Source organism: Glycine max, chromosome 3 (genome assembly GCF_000004515.6).
Source record: "Glycine max cultivar Williams 82 chromosome 3, Glycine_max_v4.0, whole genome shotgun sequence".
NCBI classification, from domain to species: Eukaryota; Viridiplantae; Streptophyta; class Magnoliopsida; order Fabales; family Fabaceae; genus Glycine; species Glycine max.
The window spans coordinates 33082398-33101878 of NC_016090.4; the positions used below are offsets into that span (position 1 = coordinate 33082398).

The 19481-nt window shown below is 36.6% G+C and overlaps 3 protein-coding genes and 1 long non-coding RNA gene across 4 annotated transcripts; 1 reads left to right on the forward strand and 3 right to left on the reverse strand.

The window, feature by feature from the left end:
- Positions 1-2149: 2149 nt before the first annotated feature.
- Positions 2150-2916, reverse strand: LOC100793710 (ethylene-responsive transcription factor 1). The gene has a single exon (XM_003520382.5). The coding sequence runs from the start codon at positions 2894-2896 to the stop codon at positions 2333-2335; it is 564 nt and encodes a 187-aa protein (XP_003520430.1). The 5' UTR covers positions 2897-2916; the 3' UTR covers positions 2150-2332.
- A 3599-nt stretch (positions 2917-6515) lies between these two features.
- Positions 6516-10303, forward strand: LOC102661394 (uncharacterized). Its single transcript, XM_006577581.1, has 7 exons — positions 6516-6644; positions 6725-6869; positions 6960-7095; positions 7393-7509; positions 7591-7684; positions 9099-10028; positions 10103-10303. The coding sequence occupies exons 1-7, from the start codon at positions 6516-6518 to the stop codon at positions 10301-10303; spliced, it is 1752 nt and encodes a 583-aa protein (XP_006577644.1).
- Positions 10304-17807: 7504 nt separating this feature from the next.
- Positions 17808-18206, reverse strand: LOC106798245 (uncharacterized). The gene has a single exon (XM_014774227.1). It carries the CDS (start codon positions 18204-18206, stop codon positions 17808-17810), a length of 399 nt encoding a protein of 132 aa, XP_014629713.1.
- Positions 18207-18761: 555 nt separating this feature from the next.
- Positions 18762-19192, reverse strand: LOC121174589 (uncharacterized). Its single transcript, XR_005890712.1, has 3 exons — positions 19133-19192; positions 18998-19058; positions 18762-18918 (listed from the first exon to the last, which is right to left on the reverse strand). It is a non-coding gene; the product is annotated as an uncharacterized lncRNA (long non-coding RNA).
- Between the last annotated feature and the right edge of the window lie 289 nt (positions 19193-19481).

The window sequence follows — 19481 nt, forward strand, 5'->3', positions numbered from 1 at the left end:
TGGTAGTATGAACTTAATGAAACATTTAAGATAACTAGCCTATGATCTCATGATGTAGGTATTGAAAGCTTAAAATTCAATTATTTTGTATATTTGTTTCTCTTAAAATGATAGTTGTTTTGTTTCAGTCTCTTTCAAATTTAACACTTGGTAATTGAAACCTAAAGGAGTTTGAATTAAAGCTTCGGTTACGAGAAGTAATATTTGCTATAAACAACTATACCAGATAAAGTATTCAATCAGGACGAGAGAATACTTGATGCTTCCAACTGAGTATCCTCTCGACCATATCTCCACATATTTCATGTCTTGGCCTTCAACATATGCAAATGATGAGTACCATTCGACCATGATTATCACCAATAAACTCACTTAAGGGTATTTACTTGATTAGAAGTACTTAAGTAGGATTAGGAGATGTATCACTTAACTGTTAATTAGAACGTGCAGGCCCATAGACCTCAAACCTAGTAAGGATAATATAAAAAGGGGAGAACCCCCTAGGTAAGGGGATTGATTCTCATTCTTACATATTTACTAAAAATCATCAACAGATCTGGGTCGAACCCTCACTTGAGTGTTGGAATGCCTTTTTCAGGTACCCCCCCCCCCCTCTTTGCTCTAACAAATTCATACACACCGGAGACTTCAACAAGAAACCACCAGAGAAGACCCTTTAGCACAACAAAAGACCCTTTAGAAAAAGGGTAAGTGTACAGTCCATTTGTGACAGAAACATTTTAGTGTCCACCGTGGGACCATGTAAGTTATATCCCGACCCCAAAAGATTATAGCAATAACGACAACTGAAGCGAATACAATAGCAATGGAGCAACCGACTGATCAGAAAAACAGAGAGATTGTTGTAGAGGACTAGACTGACTTCTCTTTGATATTGTAAAGGTTACAAGCTCAGGTCTCAAAAATGCAAAGGCATCGTCGTCACCCTTAATGTACCCAGGAAGCATGATAGGGGGAGGCAAGCGTTTCTCCTTCAGCACAGGGCGCTTCTTGGGCGGAGGTGCAACTCCTATGGAAGTCCCCGCCTTAGCAATAGGATACATCATTGGAGCCACAACATTCTCACCCACCTTTTTTGAATACTAGCTCAAAAATGTCGAAAGGTCACTAGACCCCTTGGTCCTCAAAAGGTCAATTGAACTAGAAAAATCCGACCCCAAGGAGTGAGAGTTAGACGACACTTTAAAAACTTCATCATTGTACCCACGAACCTCAGACCCATTTCCAACCGACTCCCTAGACGTAGAACCTTCAACCAAAACCATTATTATGTACCTAAAAAGGAATTATCTCACGAATACTATTTGGCTCAGAGCAAAGAAATAAATATCAGAGGTAAAAAGTAAAGAGGGGTTCCCCCCTATTTATAAGAGTTAGGCTTTCGAAGAGGCCAAACAACAACCACTAGCCACCATTCGATCGAAATGGATCTAGGCTAAAATCACGAGATGTTCTAATACCCAACATGGGAAGTTGAGCGGATATGCTGTTACATCCACAATGTAATCATTATATTGTGCCAATCAAGGCACATAACTGTCAAAGGAGTTAATGGTAACCATTCCGACAAAGCATAAAGCCCTTCTTTTTGGTCGAGGTCAAAAAACGACTTAGGGGGCTAGTATATCGGATAAAATATTTAGTCAGAACAATAGGATACCTAATTCATCCAACCGAGTATCCTCTCGGCCATATACACATATATTTCGAACAACAAATCTTGGCCTTCAACATATGCAAATGACGAGTATCATTTGACCATAATTATCACCAATAAACGGACCACTAAAGCGAAATTACTTGATTAGAAGTACTTGAGTAGGAATAGGAAGTGTATTGCTTAATTGGTAAATAGAACATGTGGACCCATAAACCCTAGGTCCAATAAAATTAGTATAAAAAGGGGAGAATCCTAGGTAAGGGGACTTATTTTCATTCTTACATATTCACTAAATATCATCCAAAGTTTTGACCCAAACCCTCACTTAAGTCACCCCTCTCGTAACATTATACGATTGTATATCTAGCTAGCTTGTGAAAAACCTTCCATAGTAGTCTAATAATCTTCAAAAGCGCTTTCCAAAATATTAATTTTGATCTACTTTGAAAAGTTTTTAAACAATTTTAAAGTCCAATTCAATTCTTTTTCTTTTGTTTTGAATTAATACTGAAATATAGATCAATGAAACGACTCCAATTAAAAGACTAAAACAGCAAAAACAGAGCTACTACCAATTTCAAGACTTAGTGCAACTATCTCACAGCATGTTAGTTCAAGATCTAAATTGAATTCCCACAAGTACAAGTAGTCCTAAGCATAAATTTTAGCTGAGATCTCAGAACTTTTAAACCCAACCCTTTTTCTATTTTTGGCCAACCTATTCAACAAATCAACTAGGTTCTTCTTTTTCTTTGATCCTTGTGACTCCAATGGCAACAAACAAGGCTCATGTGAGTTTGTCGCCACCACTCTCATTGGCTCTGACAATGATACGTCAGAGCCAATGAGATGAGGAAAATTCAGCTTAGCTTTGCTGCCATGTATCTTAAAAGCTGCTCTATCATAAGCCAAACCTGCTTCTTCTTCAGTAACATAAGTCCCAAGCCAAACCCTAGCACTGTTTTTGTTCGGGTCCCTTATCTCCGCCGCGAACTTCCCCCACGGCCTTCGCCTCACGCCACGGTAGTGCTTCCATTTGGGTGGCGCGTGAACTTCAGGTGATGCCCTAGGCTGATCCCTTTTGCACTCTGACAATTTCTTTGCATCATTGATGCTCTCCACGCCATTAGAGACCAAGTGTTTGGAACCATGTTTAAGCAGATAGTGTTGAAGAGGTTCCAACGAAGAAAAATCACAAGATGTTGTAGCAGCCATGTTGCTGGACGATGATAATGATATTTGGCGGTGTTTCTTCTTTTGGAATGCGGTACATATTTATACTACTGGGTTTCAGATTTATTTATTCTTCTATTTTATATGTACCTTTTAAAACTGAGTTTAGCTAGAACATGATTTCAATTATTTTAATATTTTCATGTGGGTTGGTTCTTTCGAAACTTCGAGGAATAGTGGAATTAAACCATCAACGGTACCATCCAAACCATGGCTGCTACAATTAATATTTTGTGATTGTCATATATTTAAGTCTATTTTATTTCATAGGGAAATAATATGAGTCCAACAATCGAGGCTGTGTGGGAGACGGGAGACCACTATGTGCAGTCTTTCTTGAATCCACTATCCTGCAAGAAAGAAATTATTGGTAGATTTCGTTGAGTTGATAAGAGTGAAAAGAAAGGAAATAGAGAAAAAAAAAACATTTGAATTAAATTAAAGGAGAATGAAAGAAAGGTGTGATGCATATAAATTATTTTTTATTTTTTTTCTTTTCTTCCTATTTGAACTCAACTAAATCACCCAAAAAGGAGGCTGCATGGGAAGGATGAAATTGATGAATCATATCAGGGCTGCCTATGATAATAAGAGGGTGAAATTTCGAAGTCCCAAACAGTTTTTCTATCACAAAAGAACACTTTACTCATTTTTAGGTTTTTGACTGGCTACATTTTTTTAATATTGCAACAAAAAAAATAGATAAATGTGGTTGATATATAGTTACAATTATGATTGCATTGCAGTCACAAACACCCACAGAAATCTTAATATTCTGTTTTTGGATCAGCAAAAATACTTATATCATTAAGAAATTAAAGGGTATAAAATATTAGTGTCCAGTATTGACTAGCTCTATGGCATTGGCTCAATGAGCATAAAGCTAGAACGAATTATACAATTTTTTTAAGGCCAAAAAAAAAAATTGTACAACGTTTTAAAATTTATATATCAAAACATACACATTTTAATTTGGGGATAACGAATATGCTTATGTATTGGCTGACAATAGGTCTTTTCAACAACATTAATTTTAATAAGAGCCACATATAATAAGCTCACGGATAGTGTTTCATCTTGATTGTCGTTGAGCCTGCCGCAGCCTCAGAGAGAGTGGAGCCTGCTTTTCTTTCTTACTTATTTTATTGTGTTATTGGAATTGTTTATGAATGCATGGCAACTATATCCAGAGGTAAAAATGGATAATTTAAACAAGATTTTGTTTAAATAGATGTAATTTATTTAAAAAATTAAAGACATGAATTTTGTTTGTTATTTGTCATGGACTTTATTCTTAGACCTGACTTAACCTATTTGAAAACCTATTTTAATTGATTAAATATTAACATCTATTCCATATTAAAGTTTAGTAAATATTAATTAGTATCTTTGAAAACTTATTAAGGAATAAAACATAGAAAAATGTTTTCATTAAAAACTGTGATTAAGGTCTAAATGCGTTGAATTGATGCACCGGCATGGAGGAGGACAAAATGCCTCGCCGTGGAGGGTGATTCCATCATATCAAAATAAAGCTCAGTCTCCCAACAGGAAACCAGTCTGGGCGGGCGGAATTACTCGGTCAATAGAGTCCATTGTACTTAATGTAATTTCCAATGCATTCCAATGTAATCCGTATGTTCCTAATTATAAAGTATTTTTTAAGAATTTGTTTGTTTTTTTTATAAGATTTATTAATTTTATATATATATATTTTTAGTTAATTATTTTTTCTTCAAATATTATTGAAAAATAAATAAGTATATTGAAAAAAGAGATAATTTTAAATCATAGTATAAATAATTGACAAATTTAATGTGATAACTATTTTTTCTTAACGAACATAAATTAATTTAAAATATCTTATAATCAGAAACGGAATAAATAATATTCAATAAAAATTATTTTAAATTCATTAATGGTGTTCTAAATTATGACACTGATTAGCATAAACTTCAAAAAATTTATATGTGTAATTTATTTTTACATGGACACTAACTATGAGAAAAATTCTGTAAGTTATTGCTTTGGATCTGTGAAAAAAGGCTTGGTAAAGGCAAGTAATATATCTTTTCTAGCATTGATTCAAAAGGTCGTTAATCCTATTAGATGAGTACGGGTCAATCTTTTTATAGCTTTGAAGCTCAATTTTGTCCATTTAGATGCGTTATTTTTGCACAAAATGATATTGATTCAATTAGTTTTTATGTCGGCCTATCTAATGGTTAGCATTTACGTGCCTCAAATCGTACTAAAAATCAGAGTAAAACAAGCCTAAAAAAACAAAAACAAAATGTGTTGTAGAAAAGAAAAAAATTTCCTATCAGCAAGCTGTTTTGAAGCTCAACTTTGTCCGCTTAGATGTGTTATTTTTGCATGAAATGATGTTGATTTGATTAATTTTCATGTGGGGGTATCTAATGATAGCATTCAGTGCCTCGAATCCCACTAAAAACAGAGTAAAAGTCTAAAAATGAAAAAAACAAAAATCATGCAAAATAACATCACCGGTTCTAATAAGACACTTGAAAAGGTGACAAACATTAGAATGACAACTCCCAAGTGACCAAACGTTGGGGAATTGCTAGGGGCACCCAGCAACATTGCTGGTGCACCCAGCAATTTTTCAAAAACTCGAAAATGCCTCTGAATATTTTTCTTTTATAAAAAGCTACATTTTTTTATTTCATGGTTGCTTTCTTCGTTTTCTCCGTGGTGGTGCTTGTGTTGTGCGATATTTCTCCATGCTGGTTGTGTTTGTGCTCTGCTTTGGTGTGATATTTGTCAACTAAGGTACATAGCTTTTCTGTAGTTTTTCTGTGTTTGATTGTTTATTTTGGGTAGTAGAATGGTGTAAGCGTTTCAGATTCGACGCAAGAAATTTTCTTCCGCCGGTGACATTACTACTGCGAAAGAAAAAAACTTCATCCGTGGAGTCTCACGGAAGACATACTTCTTCCGTGGAATCTCGCTGAAAATGTCTTCCGCGAGACTCCACGGAAGAAGCTATCTTCCGCAGTTGTCGTTACAACTGTGGAAAAATACTTCTTCCATGGAATCTCGTGGAAAATGTCTTCCGCGAGACTCCACAGATGAAGGTTTCTTCCGCTATTGTAATGTCAACTGCAGAAGACAGCTTCTTCCGTGAGTGCTCACGGAAGATGTCTTCCGCGAGACTCCACGGAAGAAGGTTTCTTCCGCTGTTGACATTACAACTGCGGAAGACTGCTTCTTCCGTGGAGTAATTTGTTTTATGATTTTTTAGTTTTAAGATTATTTTGAATGTTATTTTGGTTAATTCAATTTGTAATTTATGTGAAACATAAAAATATATTTGCTGGTTGAAGTGCTGATTTTTTTGGTTAGGTTGAAGTATTTTTTGGTTAAATGAACTTTGTAGGTTATAATTTTGAAATTATGTAATTAAAAGTTGAATTTGGTTGTTGTTAAAATATTGATGTATATGTAGATTAAATATTTGTGTGAGGTTGTCAAATGTTGAATTAGTTTGATATTCATAGTTTGTAAATTTTTTTGGGTTGCTGTATTGTTCAAATTATTTAGTTGAATATTGAATTATTTAGTTATAGTTTGAATTAAGATGGACGAAGATCAATGGGCATATTACAGTGCGATGTTCGAAGAAGTTGATATGGATTTTCAAGATGAACAAGATTGTGGTGTGAATGAAGGACATGTTGATTGTTCAGATGCTTTTAATACTTCTCAGGTAATCATGTCGATCAGTTTTAGTTGTTTGGTCTAATGTATGATTTGTGTAAAAATTAATATGTCATGGTTGTGTCCTAGGTCTTTGCAACCCGAGAAGATGTTTTGAAGTGGGCTCGAACGGTTGCCCATGAAAACAGTTTTGTTGCAGTATTTATGAGGTCTGATACATATACTGGTAGCAGAGGAAGAACTTCCTTTGTGTTAATTGGGTGTGAAAGGAGCGGTAAGTACAAGTGTAGGAAGAAAGAATTTGTTAGAAGAGACACAGGCACTAGAAAATGTGGTTGTCTCTTTAAGATTCGTGGAAAATCAGTGCATGGAGGTGAAGGTTGGGCGGTGAAGCTGATATGTGGGATTCACAACCATGAATTGGCGAAGACCTTAGTTGGACATCCATATGCTGGGAGATTGACAGATGATGAGAAGAATATCATTGTTGATATGACGAAGTCGAATGTGAAACCAAGAAACATTCTACTAACGTTGAAGGAGCACAACGCCAACAGTTGCACCACAATCAAACAAATCTACAATGCAAGAAGTGCATATCGTTCTTCAATCAGAGGAGATGACATTGAAATGCAACACCTAATGAGGCTCCTTGAACGTGACCAATACATTCATTGGCATAGATTGAAGGATGAAGATGTGGTGCGTGATTTGTTTTGGTGTCACCCAGATGCAGTTAAGTTATGTAACGCATGTTATCTTGTTTTTTTGATAGACAACACCTATAAAACAAATAGGTACAGGCTCCCATTGCTTGACTTTGTGGGGGTGACACCAACCGGGATGACTTTCTCTGCTGGGTTTGCATATCTGGAGGGTGAGCACGTGAACAATCTTGTATGGGCATTGGAACGGTTTCAAGGCCTTTTTTTAAGAAACGATCGCCTTCCTGTTGTGAAAGTTGTGTTTCCGGAGTGTACAAATTTGTTATGCAGGTTTCACATAGACAAGAATGTGAAGGCAAAGTGCAAATCGCTAATTGGTCAGAAGAATGCCTGGGACTACGTAATGGATAGCTGGGGTAACCTGGTAGATTGTCCTTCAGAATAGGAGTTCCCTGAGCACCTTCAAAGGTTTCAAGTAGCGTGTTCCCCGTGGCCAATGTTCGTTGACTACATATGTGAGACATGGATTGTCCCACACAAGGAGAAATTTATCACGGCCTGGACGAATAAGGTGATGCACCTTGGCAACATAACAACAAGTAGGTATTTAAATGTGTTAGACAAGTGGCCTCAGATATCTTAAGAAGGGGGGTTGAATTAAGATATCACAACTTATTTCCCCAATTAAAATTCTATTTCACTTTCTATTCAAGTTATAAATTCCCTTAATAATGAATTTCTTAAATATTGATTCAAATGGAACAATTTGAATATGAATATAAAACAATAATAAATAAAGGAGTTTAAGGGAAGAGAAAATGCAAACTCAGATTTATACTGGTTCGGCCACACCCTTGTGCTTACATCCAGTCCCCAAGCAACCCGCTTGAGAGTTCCACTATCTTGTAAATTCCTTTTACAAGTTCTAAACACACAAGGACAACCCTTCCTTTGTGTTTAGAATTCTTTCACAACAAGAGACCCTCAGTCTCTTAATCCCTTTTCAGAATGAAGAAGAAGAAAAGAAGAAATCTCTCTTGAAAGAGATAGATTTAACAATTTGAGCACTCAAATAATTCCTTATTGAATCACAAGTAATTTGGCCAAGGAATTTGTAAGAGGATAAAACGATTTTCCTTTTTAAGAGGATAAGACCTTTTTTTTCTGGAAAACTCTTGACCAAATCGTGTCTCAAGTCACATATATATAGGCCTATGATAGCCATTCAAGAACCACACAAAAAGATGTGACTGTTGAGAATGTTTTCTGAAAAACTCCTCTGGTAATCGATTACAATATGTGTGTAATCGATTACACGCTTTAAAATTTGAATTAAAACGTTCAGAAACTACTGGTAACCGATTACCATATATGTGTAATCGATTACACAGTGCAAATTTTGAATTCAAATTTTAATAGCTATTGTAAATCAGTTTTGGCCATTGGTAATCGATTACATCCTCTAGTAATCGATTACCAGAGAGAAAATTTGTTGAAAAAGACTTTTTAACTTAAAATTCTTGGCCAAACCTTTTGCTACTTCAATTGGAATTCCCTTCCTATTTAATATACCCTTTCTAAGACTTTATAGACTGTCTTGATCATCTATCTTGAATATCTTTAATTGCTTTGTCTTGAATAAATCTTTGAGACGCATGTGATCTTTTGGCATCATCAAAACATCGGCTTGATCCTTTGTTTACAAAATGTTTTATTATTTTAGTCAAGTTTCTTTTAATGATTGTTTGGAACATTATTGTTATTAATTTGTCTTGTCTGTTGTGTGTTTTAAATGTATGGTTGAATCTGCTCATTGGTCTTTGAAAAGGGTATTACAGAATAGCGTTGGAGACCTCTGTAGAGTTTGGGATGCAATGAACAACATGATGACGCTACATCACACTGAAATTAGAGCATCATTCGAAACAAGTACGCATGTCGTTGGTCATGTTTTTAAGAAAACCTTATACAAGAGGCTTCTGGGAATGGTGTCAAGGTACGCTTTAAATGAAATTTTGATTGAGTTTGAGCGCGTACGTCATTTCAAAGACAATCTGTCTTCTTGTGGGTGTGTCTTGAGAACCACACTAGGTCTTCCTTGTGCATGTGAGCTACAAAGGTATGATGGTGGCAGCATCCCACTGGATGCAGTCCATATGTACTGGAGAAGACTTAATTTTTCAGACCAGGGGCTATGTGAGGCCGAAGTGAGCATCAAGGAAGAGATGGATAGAATATATAAAAGATTCAAGGAACTTGATGTTTGCGGGAAAGTTACTTTCAAGAGTAAACTCCGAGAATTCGCGTTTCCCGATAAGACCTCTATGTGTCCTCCTCCAACAAAGGTTAAGACGAAAGGTGCCCCAAAAAAGGTAATGAAAAGAAGTGAAAGATCGACAAAGTGTGATCCATCTTATTGGGAGTATGTTGATGCTTATCATTCGGTTCAAAACAGCAACACCTCAGTCAAACCCAATCCATCATCTTTTGAACCACTGAAGCCAACAAGGATGATCCCCATGTTGGATCAATTTCCGCCATTTATGCATGGTTTCATTGAGGATGTTGTTGATGTGAAAGCGGATGGTAATTGTGGATATCGGTCAGTTTCCGCTTTGTTAGGTATGGGAGAAGAGTGTTGGGCCATGATGCGCAACGAATTGATTAAAGAACTTGACAAATGGTCGCAAGACTACATAAAGATCTTTGGTGGCACGAAGAGATATGAACAGATGAGGTTGTCCCTACATGTGGATGGGTTATCCAAGGTATGCGTTTTATGCTTTTTATTTATATAAATAATGTTTACATGAGTGACACGTGTATTTGTTTTGTGATTTAGGTTAGTATGGACAAATGGATGGATATAATGGATATGGGATATGTAATTGCGTCAAGATATAATGTAATCTTTGTATCGTTGTCACGGCAACAGAGCTTCACATTTTTTCCTCTCAGAAGTCGACCACCGGCCAATTCTTCTGCGCACCGCAAGATATGCGTCGGTCATGTGTTTAGCAATCATTTTGTTCAGGTCCATTGAAAATTCGTTTACTCAAATAATTTCAATTATTGAATGAGTTGGTTTGTTTGTTTAAGTTATTATTGTAATTTCACTTACAACAGGTTTATCTGAAAGATCGTTGTCCCTTACCTCCTATGGCGTTGTTGTGGTCAAGCAATTCGTATCCGGAGGCAAAACAATGGCCAACTGCATATGTAGGTAGAATACAACACTACTTAAGCCTAATGACAATTAATACAACGCACATAGACCTAAGCGGACACTGAACTTGTAATATTTATGTATCTATATTTACATTGGATTTATGTTCATGTAATTAATGAATTGTTCTATGAACAAATGTTAGTGTGTCAAATTGTTATATTTGTGTTCAACTGAATGCTAGTTATATGTTTCTAACATGCCGAAAACCAACTTTTTTTATTTTTGGTGCCTCGATTTGAGGTGCGATTCGATGGAACGGGGTGCTGCTTTTATTTTTTTTGGGTTCCTTGACGTGCAAACATGCCAAATAGCGGCCCTAGACAGTCTCAAGCGGCTCCCACATAATTTAAAAAAAGCCCAAACAGGGGTACTTAGGCATGTTTCTAATAGGCCCAAAACCAACTTTTTTTATTTTTGGTGCCTTGGTTTGAGGTGCGATTCGATGGAACGGGGTGCTGCTTTTATTTTTTTGTGTTCCTTGACATGCAAACATGCCAAATAGTGGCCCTGGATAGTCTCAAGCGGCTCCCACATAATTTAAAAAAAAAGCCCGAACAGGGGTACTTAGACATGTTTCTAAAAGGCCGAAAACCAACCTTTTTATTTTTGGTGCCTCGGTTTGAGGTGCGATTAGATGGAACGGGCCGCTGCTTTTATTTTTTTGGGTTCCTTGACGTGCAAACATGTCAAATAGCGGCCCTGGATAGACTCAAGCGGCTCCCACATAATTTTAAAAAAAAAGCCCGAACAGGGATAGGCATGTTTCTAACAGGCCCAAAACCAACTTTTTTTATTCTTTACTATACCTATATATATGGTTAAATTATATAATTTCAGAATAGTTATAAATTTTAACATTTAAATTAAAAATTAAATTTTAATAACAAAGCAAATTTAACCAAAATTGGGATGAATTAATTTTACCTCACTTTCAAAATGGTTTTTCATCAATTTTTCTTCTAAAAAAACTAGATGTACTGAAAACAAAAAATAGAGATGTTTTGATTATTTTTTTAAAGTTTCTTAGTCACCATAACATTGTATTAGTTTAACATATTTTTTCCAACATGACAATTTTTTTTCTTTTCCGAAAACAAGTAATATTTATATATTGATATTAAATTACAAAGCAGGCGAAAATCTCCTTGTTAAATTATTTTATCTTCTTTATTTTATATATTCAAATACCATTATAAATGTGACTCATGTGTGTGATTTATATTTAAATTTCAAACTATATATTTATAGAGAGACAAACATAAATCATAAATGATGTAAGTAAATGTGTTTTATCACATACATAAACAAATACTAAAATTAATAATTTAAGTACAATAAAAATATAAATCCTAATCTATGTGGCGTCTCTGGCGCCGCCTAAGACTTTCATCTGCGGCGTCACCTCTAGCTCTCCTCAGACAACGAGTCATGATGTCATGTAAGTCAGTGCCTTCAGTGACCATCTTGAGGTTGATGACCCGCTCCAAATCCTCAGCAATCGCTCCTAAATCCTCAGCCATTCCCTGACATCCTTCGCAGTGAACCTGTCACAGTCAAAATAACAAAGTTAGTATCACATTTTTAAAAAATTTAAATTATGAAAAACTACAGAAGTTATGCTTACCACTGAATGCGTAGGGAGATTGGTTGCGACTGAAAACTCGGGGATGGGTGGCTCGACGAGCTCCTCATCATGAGGGGGAAGCGGATGTCTCGGCTCAGCAGTCTCCTCGGTCCGCGTGACGAATGAGTGCGATATCCGGAAAAACCACTCTTTGTAGTCTGGTGCCACCTATCCAGGAACTACACAGAGCTCCCCTGAAGGCACCAAATGGTCTGAAAAATGCAGCCACTGGTCATCTATATCATCACTTGTCACAAAATCACAAACCGGCGACGGAGGGACCGTCTGAAGGTAGCCAAACTGTTAAAGAACCCGCTCAGGTCGAACGTACACCACAATCTGACCCCATCTGAGTTGGCCGATATACGGCGATATCAAGTCAAAGCCCCTGACTCCCCGGTGCTCAGCATAGAGCATCCAACACACGTCAGTCACAGTCAGGGCATCCCGACGTCTCCGATACGGGGCTCCCTTGATCCCCGTCATATGAGCCTTACCCGTAAGCCACCTGCAGGCCCGTGGGCTCCCTTCATCATAAGCATCATGAATGACGGATGTATGCACTGTAGGAAAGTGCTCGTATATCCAGCACTACAAACACATAGTCAACATCAATAAAAAAAAAAAAAGAGATTCAATGCTACTTCAATTTAAATTATCAGTAATAATACGTACCTAGAGAAGTGTAATATAACCGCCCAACGCTGCCGCGTAGAGGTCTGCGACGCGTCGTTCAGATGCTCGTACATGTGGACTAATAAAGCCGCTCCCCAGGCGAATCCCCCTGCCTGGGGCCAGGTCCCTGAAAGCCTCCAGGTGCACGACATGTACATGGGTTGAATTCTTGTTGGCGAAAAAAGTACAACCCACCAAGTGGAGCAGATACATGCGGGTGCTACAACCCATCATCTGGCCCTGCACTCGCTCTCATACAAGTCCCAAAGCCACCCCAACCGTACATGAGGCCCACCAGCCTGTCGGGTCTCAAATGTAGCCTCCTCATGACTGACCTCAAGAAGTTTCGTCAGTAGACCAATCATGTCTGAAGTAACCAGCGGCTCGAACGTATGCAGCGCGCCAGTGATGGGAACGTGTAGGAGTGACGCCATGTCATCCAGCGTGATTGTCAACTCGCCTACTGGCAAGTTGAACGTGCTAGTCTTGCGATGCCACCTCTCGACAAAGGCGGATATGAGTCCAAGATCAGTGGTGATAACAGAACACCTGATCAGTGGACTCAATCCGGTGGCAGCAATCATGCCTTCGATCTCAGGCACTAGTCTCCCAATTTTATCTACTTTTCTACCGTGGGAGACCAACTTCAGATTGGGTCGTTCTTAAATTAAATAACAATTTATAATAACGTGTATATAAAAAACAATCCAACTACAAATAATTTTTATGTAATTAGTCAACATTAAAAACTACGTACCTATCCACTCCAGATGTTGTGTGTGACATGCTCAGCAAAACCGGTCAAAATTGATGGGTCGCGTGATCCACCGGGGAATCCCTCATCTGCAGCAGGTGACCCCAAGCTCCCATCAGTAGCCACTCCCTCTGTCTGAACAGCATCGGCAGCGCCTGTCATCTCTGGGGTGGCATCAGACACATGAGGAACATCCTCATGCAACTGAGGCACATCCTCAGGTCTCTCTGTGACGTCCTCACGCTGACGAACCCGTTGCCTACGTGCTGAAGCAGTAGGCCTGCGACGCCGAGGAACATCAGCCTGATGCGTATCCTCACTAATGTCTCTACCTCTACCAGCTCCTAAAGCACGACCTAAACCTCGTGTTCTAACCATGATCTGAAATCATGAAGAACATTTACTTTTTTCGATCAAATTAAATATTCAAATAATTGGTAACAAAGCTTTGTCATTACAAATTTGTTCAAACACATGTTTTGTATGTTTCTTACTAATTTGGTCAAATTAAGTTTTCAATGTTTCTTGGACATGATGTTCTCATGATATGTGTGACATTGTCACTTATGATATGTGTGACATTATGCTTCATTATGAGGGACATGTAGAATCAAGGCATGTTTTTTTGTTTTTTGGTTTAGTATTTTGAAAATAGGACAAAGAATTTAGGAGACACAATTCTACTAAAAGCTAAAATTGAATAATGAAATAGTTTGCTTCCAAGGGAATAATCAAATCAAACATTATAAAATTTACTTCCAAGGGAAAAATAATAGGCACAATTTTTGGTTTTTGTTTGGATCATGTTTAAATTCTTTTTACAGCTCCAACAAGATTAACACTTACCCTTCTCTCATTAGTAACACAAAGCCCAAGATGAATGATGAGTGCTTCAAATCATGAGCAGATCCGAAGGGGGGAAAAAACAGCCTAGAGGATCACTTAAAAAAATTCCCGCTGTTTTATCTCTATCTGACACATTTATTCTTTTCAATGAAGAAGTTTGAGTTCCATATTGCAGTTGGTCTAACAATCAGAGATTGGATTTAAGTTGTCTTAATTTATATGATATTGTGGAGCGCGTGCATGTTCAGAAGGAATTCCAAAGAAAAGAAAAAGCTCATGGCACTTTCTAGGTTTCTTTATATCAGGAAAATGTGTATTTTATATGTTTCTGTTCTTTGGTTTTGTATTTTCAAGATTGCTATCTTGTTAGCATTCAGTGTGCATGCGTGCTTGATTGTAGCACTCTGATTAGCATCAAGTTTGCTTGTGTAAGTGTCGTTATACATTTTTAGTGAATGATCAATTGATCTTTTGACAAAAAAAGAAAAAAGAAAAAAAAGAAAGCATTTACATAAAAGAGATGGAGAGCAGCAGATTGATGGCAGAGGAGTTTGAGTTCATTCAATTTTCGGTCATGCGATTAATTGCAAGCATATGAAATTACATCAAGTTTCTTCACTTCAAGAGATGGTTTCTCCAATAGGATTTACTTCCAAAATCTTGTGACAAAATTATCAAGGGATCAAGAGATGGTTGCTTCTCAAATATGTTGAGATCTAAGTTGTTGGCCAAAACATATCTAGGCTTTGATGTTGCAGATCTGAGTTGTTGGCCAAAATTATCAAGGGATCAAGAGATGGTTCCTTATTATCTTCCTCACATAGGCCACTGCTTGATGCGTAATTTAAAGAATCAGGAGATGGTTGCTTCTCAAATATGTCTCATGATGAAACTTATCCAGAACACAGCTTGGTGAAACAAAAATATTTCACTAATTCAGTCTTTAATGAGATCTCAAATATGTCTCATTTATTTCACTGATTCAATGTAGAAAGCAAACTAATACTTTCCAACAAATGTAAAGCACTATCAAATGTTGCCTTACTTTTGGCTTATTCTTATTTTTTGGTACGTAGAATCCAAACTAAAAGCTAGCCCTCAACTACTTCCTGATTAATATCACTAAGTTTTGTTTCTTATTCTTTTACCTTTCAGTTTCCTCCATTTTTCTCTCTCTCTCTTTAATTCTATTAGCCTGAAATGAATTCTATTAGCCTGTAACATTGTGTGATGATGAGATGCGATGTTGTATTTGTGATTCACAGGTTCCTATTTATCTCATATGGTATCAGCTTTGAATTCCCATGCTTATAACATTGCTTAGATTGTGTAGGTATCAGATTAGACAAATTTGTTTTCAATATCAAAAGAATTCTCATTGTACTTGACAGGTTGCAGGCTATTAGATTCGATTAGACAAATTTCTTTTCAATATCAAAATAAATTTAGAAACAGAGTAGCACATGAACTTTGTTTTCTTGTCTCATATTTTTTCTTAAATACAAGTCTAACAGCAGTCTAATAGTTGCATATTAGTATCCTAGCTTACCTTGTTTTTTTTTTTCTTAACCCTCTCATTCATCAGGGAAAAAGAATCCTAACTAATCCACATAATTTATGCACTATATACAGTCATTTAGACATCCTAACCCAATGACAGCAAATAATAATTCAATTTAGACATCCTAACCAAATGAAAGCAAAATACAATAGGTGATGCATCAAAATTAGGGAGCTTGTGTAAGTTAAATACCATATACACTTTGTAATAGCAAATAAATAAATAAAATAATTATTAATATCAATAAATTGGTGGTTCAGACAAAATTTTCAAGAAAAAAAACAAAAAACAGCAAAACATGGTCCGCGAAAGAAGTTTCGCATGTTCTTCCGCGAGAAGGATAGGTAGCCTGCGGAAGAAGGTTCCGCAGGTTCTTCCGCGACCACGAAATGTTGCCTGCGGAATAAGGTTCCGCGGGATCTGCGAAAGACATAGTTCTTCCGCGGGATCCGCGAAAGACATAGTTCTTCCGCTGGATCCCGCGGAAGAACCTGCTGAACCTTCTTCCACCGAAACCCGGAAGAACCTTTCCACCTTTCTTTCGCAGGAGCCCGCGGAAGAACTCCTTCTTCCGCTACAATATCCAACTTCTCCTTCCACACGCGCGGAAAAAGGTTCTTCTCGTGGAAGAACCTTCGTCTTCAACCTCAGCAACACACATCACTAATGTCGTCCATCCTACGGCCATTTACGCGAGAAATGAAGACACGATGTTAGAACACTAACCTGAATGGTAGAAGAAACGAACAAAGCTAGCCAATGGAGGATGCCAATAGCTGTGGAGGAGAAGAAGGGAACCAAATTTGAAATCGATAAGCAAATGAAGGGCGCGGAGGAAGAACGAAAGAAGACGAAGGAAGAAGACGAACCTTTTTGGAAGGAGAAGAACGAAAGCGCGGAAGAAGAAGCTTGCTGGGAGGGAGATTGTTGGGTGCACGAGAGAAGAAGGAAAGCGCGGAAGAAGAAAATGTTTTTTTTAAAAAAATATATTAACTTTTATTTTTTAAATGAAGGGTATTTTTGGAAGTTCATTGAATTGCTGGGTGCACCTAGCAACACCCCTCACATTACTAACCTAACATGAATCACCCTTGGCACACTTAGATAGAAAAAAAAAACTATTTTGGTAAAAAAACAAAAAAGCCCAATTCGGTGTCTCCCCGCTTTCTCTCCCTCTCATTTCCTCTCTCTCCTTGCTTGATTTGATCTCTCATCTGTATTCGCTCTCTTCTTGATTTGTCTATTTATTTTTTTCTCAAATCATTTCTAAGTTAAAAGAAACTACTACTTTAACTTGTGTAATTCACATGATAAAAATTTATTTTATAACTAAAATTTATAATAAATAAATGTTTGTAAATATATAAAATATTATAATTACAATTTGTAACAAATTAATATTTTTGAACATATAAATTATATTTAAAATTTACGATAAACAACTTATATTATAATATAAGTTTATTTTTAACTCTTAATAATTTTTTTAAAAAATATTGAAATTAAATTTAGAAATAAAGATGAAAAAGTACATTGAAAGATATAAGAATTTTTTTTAAAAAAACTCTTAATAACATGCTAATATTGTAAAATGATTCTTAAAAACATTCTTTTTTAAAATAATTATTCTAATTTTTTTAATCAATGGGAAATAAAGATCAATGGCAACAAGAGCAAAACAAAAACAAAAAGGCTACACTCGTAGGGAAAACATTCCAAGAGCATCAGCCAACGACATAGGGAATAAAGAAACTGGACAAGAAACCAAAGTAGGCATAGGTTCTCTAGAGGATGAACCCTTCTTTGAAAGCTAATCTTCACAAATGTTGGCTTCTTTATAAACATGAAGAAACGGTAGCTACCACTGCTTTGTCTTGAAAGTACAAATACGGTTGATAATGGATGCATACGGATGATAGGTTGTAACACCCTTTGCAACTAACTGAAGGGCTAGCAATGAATCTGAATCACACTCGACGCTCTTGTAGCCGGAGTTCCAAGTGAGAGAGAGGCCATGAAATAAGGCATGTAATTCTGCATTAAGAGAGGTTGCAAAATCACAACTACCTGAAAAACTTGAGAGCCATTGACCAAGGTTGTCACAAAGGATTCCACTGAAACCCGCCTTGCCTGTGTTACCTAACAAACTACCACTACTAGAAAAAAGGCCTTCTACATTGGTTCTGAAGGCCTTTCTACATCGCTTATGACCCGTGGTGGTAGTAGGTGTCGTTGAAAAGCCTAAGCCCTTTAACATCGGTTGAACGACCGATGTAGAAGAGGAGTTTTCTACATCAGTTGTGAAGGGAGGACCGATGTAGAAGGGGAGTGTTTCTACATCGGTTGTGTAGGCAGAACCGATGTAGAAGAGAAGTTTTCTACATCGATTGTGAAGGGAGGACCGATGTAGAAAGGGAGTTTTCTACATTGGTTGTGAAGGGAGGACCGATGTAGAAGGGAAGTGTTTCTACATCGATTGTGATGTTAGAATCGATGTAGAATGGTGATTGTTTCTACATCGGTTATATTTGAACCGATGTAGAATGAGACATTTTTTTTATTTTTTTGGCAAAATTTAGGAATGCAGGTCAATTTTCAGCTATCAAATTAGTTACTGAATACAGTACAAATATGTAATACAATACAAGAAGCTATGAAAGAATCAAGAATCTTTAAAAGTGTCGAGTAATAGCCTAATAAGCATCTAGAAACACAATATATTCATGGACACTCATGTGAATATATACTTAGAAAGAGTAAGAGAAACAGATATAAGAGATAAAGGTTTAAATGTGATAAGTGATATGGTATAACAAAAAGAGGGAAATAAATACAAATAAAAAAACATTAAGAGAAGAACTTATGTGATTTAGTATGTTTGATGCATGGAAAAGATAATGGAAGTGTGTAGTTTACATTATCAATGGCAGAAGATGAGAACAAAGCGTTGTCACCCTTGAGTCGAGCAACTGAAAGGAGAGAATCACAAAAGTGAAGATAAAATTAAAAAGAAAAGAAAAGCGTACAATAGAAAGAAAAGAAAGATACCGTAACGAGCAATGGCATTGCTCTCAAAGACTGGACCATCGGGCGTTTCCAAGACAGGAACCTGAAAGGAGAAGCATGAAAGTAAATTTTGATTTTGATTGATTAAGTAATAAGACGGGAACAAGCAAAGCGTACCTTTCCAATGGGATTCATTTTAAGGAATTCAGGAGTTCTATTAGAGGCACCAATGACTCCAAGAGTGGTAAGCCTCAAATACTCAAATAATCTGGACTTACTGGTTGTATTAAGGAAGGGATACAAATAGAGGTATATGAGTTGCAGATGAGAAAAAGGTAAGTGTAAAGAGTGAACAGAGTAATATCTTTTCCCTTCAAGTGTAAATTTCAATGAGCAAAAACCCTACTGAAACATATATGGTAATGTCAAAGCAATCTCCTTAATTTTATATTAACAAAAAGGGTTGAAAAATATTCTTACAAAATAGAAAAGAATGAATTGAAAAATATTAAAGTAAGAAAATTTA

Coding starts and splice junctions, on each gene's coding strand:
- LOC100793710 (XM_003520382.5), bottom strand. CDS start 2,896: ATGGCTGCTACAACATCTTGTGATTTTTCTTCGTTGGAACCTCTTCAA.
- LOC106798245 (XM_014774227.1), bottom strand. CDS start 18,206: ATGTTAAAGGGCTTAGGCTTTTCAACGACACCTACTACCACCACGGGT.
- LOC102661394 (XM_006577581.1), top strand. CDS start 6,516: ATGGACGAAGATCAATGGGCATATTACAGTGCGATGTTCGAAGAAGTT. Junction 7,096..7,392: donor ATCATTGTTGATATGACGAA/GTCGAATGTGAA, acceptor TAAAACAAATAG/GTACAGGCTCCCATTGCTTG. Junction 7,510..7,590: donor CTTGTATGGGCATTGGAACG/GTTTCAAGGCCT, acceptor TTTGTTATGCAG/GTTTCACATAGACAAGAATG.